The sequence below is a fragment of the Contarinia nasturtii genome, unplaced genomic scaffold (assembly GCF_009176525.2).
Source record: "Contarinia nasturtii isolate CC-2019 unplaced genomic scaffold, AAFC_CNas_1.1 Cnas_scaffold_1371, whole genome shotgun sequence".
Taxonomy (NCBI): domain Eukaryota; kingdom Metazoa; phylum Arthropoda; class Insecta; order Diptera; family Cecidomyiidae; genus Contarinia; species Contarinia nasturtii.
Genome location: NW_022198708.1, coordinates 2,268,542 through 2,272,245, shown reverse-complemented (window position 1 = coordinate 2,272,245; position 3,704 = coordinate 2,268,542). Strand labels below are relative to the sequence as shown.

General features: G+C 33.3%; 1 protein-coding gene across 1 annotated transcript; it reads right to left on the bottom strand.

The window, feature by feature from the left end:
* Positions 1 to 1,980: 1,980 nt before the first annotated feature.
* On the bottom strand, positions 1,981 to 3,062 carry LOC116345715 (glycine cleavage system H protein, mitochondrial). Its single transcript, XM_031775347.1, has 3 exons — positions 2,610 to 3,062; positions 2,468 to 2,547; positions 1,981 to 2,402 (listed from the first exon to the last, which is right to left on the bottom strand). Exons 1-3 carry the CDS (start codon positions 2,743 to 2,745, stop codon positions 2,109 to 2,111), a joined length of 510 nt encoding a protein of 169 aa, XP_031631207.1. The 5' UTR covers positions 2,746 to 3,062; the 3' UTR covers positions 1,981 to 2,108.
* Between the last annotated feature and the right edge of the window lie 642 nt (positions 3,063 to 3,704).

The following is a 3,704-nucleotide window of genomic DNA, read 5'->3' as shown; positions in this document are numbered from 1 at the left end:
TTGGTCACGGTTCTAAAAACACTGAAACTATGTACACGCACTTACACCACAACCACACACACACACACGTACACACGTTCAATTATTTCGATTAAACACAATTCAATTGGATTTTTAATATCGGTTGTTGAATCTGCTTCCAGAACTCATGCGACACATAAATTCGAATGCTTACTTTAAATTTGGTTTCGAAAATGTATCATTTCATTTATGAATTGGTCGTTGTTTATATTAGTTTATTCTTTCTGCTAGTCGCTGAAATGTTAAGTCATTCCTTTCTTATCTAATATTTCGATTATTTGCGTATTTTCGCTGCGTTTTGTCCGAATTGGGATTTATCGCATCAAAAAAAAATGTTCATTCAAAAACTGTTGTTTCTGCAAAGCTCAATGTGTGTAAGTGTGTATTCTTGTATGGAAATTGTTGTAATGACTCGAGTGTCGTTAAACAAATGTTTATTTCGATTTGGTGTTAGCGAACGCACAACTTATTTTATGTGAAATGAGTGTTTTTTGGAAGGCAGTCTCCCGTCAACTAAAATGTGTAAATTCAAATTTGCAAAATATGACACAGACTCGGACTGTGCATGTATTTGTGGGAAACGTTTTTTTACTTCTGCTTCTTCTCCTCTGTATTTTGTTGTTGTTGTTGTTGCACTGTATAATCGCAAGGACAGTATCGATGATGATAATGTAAATGAAATACGATAGAAAAAGATACCGCAAACGACAACACAAAAGTGGAAGTGAAAAAGAAAAGTTGCGCTTATTTCAAAGGGGGAATTGAAATGCGCGCGTACAGAAAACGGGAAATTAATTTTTGTGTGTACGATTTTGAGTATATTTTATTTCATTTTCAATCGTATGGTTTGTCAATGTTTCCAGCAGTAAATAGAGTTTTTAAGCAAGGTTCGCACATGCGTACCTCAAAACTTGTATTTGTATCTAAATGTGTGAATGTGTATTTGTCATTCAATATACACAGCCTTTTTGTATCCAATTTACTGACGATAACTATATATTGTGTATGTGTGTTGTAAATCATTACATTTGAAACTGGTAAATTGCTCGACGATTGGAAAACCGATCCATTCTCTTTCTTAATGCAAATTTACGTCAAGCAATTCAAGCACATGCTGTTTCGCATTCACATTGACTCATATTCGTATTTGAAAAAAAGGGGAATTTTATTTTAAGTTTATTGGAATTTTCACAGCCTTACATAATCCCACACACATATGAATATAAGATAAATCGCTAGTTAAACCACAATATAATCGCATTTATTGGAAAGTCCCAAAATTTAAGAATCGACGCAAACAAAACACTGAATTACTTTTACTTTTATTTTATTCATTTACACACTAAATAAATGCACTTGTTATCGTTGTTTTTCTCGTCAATTTTCAATGTATTATTTTACATCGTTTATTTCAAATTCTGTAGTAAATATTCGCTGATTCATTCAATTGCACCACAGTTTATTTCATTGAAGAAGAAAAAAGCAAACCGTCTCCATTTGATAAACAAAGCATGAGAGAGACACACACTTAAATAGCGGTGTCGGTCTTCCAGTTTTCCATGTGTCAAATGCGTTATTCAATTGATGTTCACAAGATGGGGCTAACTGAACTTTAACTTGTGTAAACGATGTGTTCAGATCCAAAAAAATATATGTAACAAAATAAATCTATAAGAAAAATTATATAACCATTGCCAGTTTTCATCATTTCAAATGACACATTGCAATTGTACTACAATCGCTCAATTCGTGCAAATTAAAGAATCTCATAAGATTTTGTTTTAAGCGACAAATATACCCGGCAAATTGCCAATTATGTAATCAAAGTAACCAAAACATTCTCGATGATAGCAAATTTTCGTGTGATTTTTTTTCTCGTTTTATTTTTTTTTTGATTGACAGCATCAACTCTTAACTCGAATAAAAAAAAAAACAATTAAATAAGCAAAATTTGAAATGTTAAAAGAAGAAACAAAAACTCATGCATTCATGATCGATTTTTAATCGTTTTACGATTGTGATAATCGTTTACGATCTAGCATTGTTTATTTTTTACGGATCCTTTCATTTGTGTTTCAATTAATGCTTTAATGTGATGATGACTTTAGATATTCGTCGTATTTTTCTTCATTCATTAATGTATCGACTTCATCTTGTTTGCTGAGTTTTACTTTGAACAGCCATCCTTTATCGTAGCATGAGCTATTGATAAGGCTAGGTGTATCTTCGACTTCTGTATTCTTTTCGGTGACGGTTCCCGAAACCGGTGTATATACCTCACTGGCTGCTTTAACACTTTCCAGTGCACCACATTCGTCACCCTGTGTCAAAACTGTACCCACATCAGGCAATTGTGCAAACACAACATCACCGAGAGCCTCCTACAAATCGAACAAATATACATTAGATATACGAATTTTGAAATTGAATTATATTGTCTACATACTTGAGCATAGTTTGAAATTCCAACAATACCGATATCGCCATTCACCTGAACCCATTCATGCTTCTCCGTGTATTTTCTACCTACACAAAAGAAAATATTCATTCATTTTTTTTTAAACAACCATCGAACATGGACAGGTTACCTGTGAAAAGTGCCGGCGATGCACTGAAATGTCTTACATTTGACATGAACTTTGTGGATGCATTGTATTTTGCAAATTTGGCGAATGCTCTAATGCCAACCGTTGAAGATGCACGAATTGCTTGACACAAAACCATTTTTCCGTTATTCGAGATTCAGTTTTAACTGATTTTTTTTTTAAATTGAATTTAGTTAGTTGAAAGAGTTGCACTTTTTGCGTTTTGTTTCAATTTTTTTTATTGCGGTCAGTGTTTCGAAATCTGCTTCACAGACACAGCACAAATAATTAACTGATGAACATCGATATGAGAATATCCGCACAATATCAGTATAAAAACAAATGTTAACGCAATCTGTCGATGAGGGAATCCAGTTTACGACTGTTTTCTTAAATCAATTCAATTTTTGAATGTAATACACTTTTGCATTGAAGTGATAACAGTTCGGTTGTTGAGCGAGACAACAACACACAAATGACATCTAATGTCATCGCTGGTAAAATTTAAAACGAATGAAGTAAGCAAAAAAAAACGCGTCGACGACGACAACAACAACAATACCATGTATATATAATACGACTAGAACCGCATCCACTGTGCCGTCAAACGTGCGGTTCATAGTTTAATCAACGCACTATTTACGCGCTCAATTCAACCGTTTTTATTTTTCGATTTTCATTCGGAAGTAATTCGGATTTATCGCGAAATTTATTTGGTTGGAAATGTTGAGCATTTTTGTTTATTTGCTTTTTTAGGTTTCAAAATGAATTTGAACTGTCTGATAGAATATCAAATGAAGCAAATATTTGTTCATACAAAAGATGCGGCCCTGACTGATTTCTTCCGTTGATAATCTGACGCCATAGGTCAACATTTTTATCCCTAGTTCATTTCAATTTTTGTTAATTGATAAGGGAGCAAACATGCTTGTTTTTACTTCAATGAAGTATACACATGATGATTGTATCGAAACGTAGTAACTGACGAAAAACTGATCTAGAAACGGATGGATTCCATGCGCAATCGTTCGTTGTCATTTTTTTTCATTGATTTTTATGCGATCAGAAAACATCTGAATTTATATATGCGAGAGTATA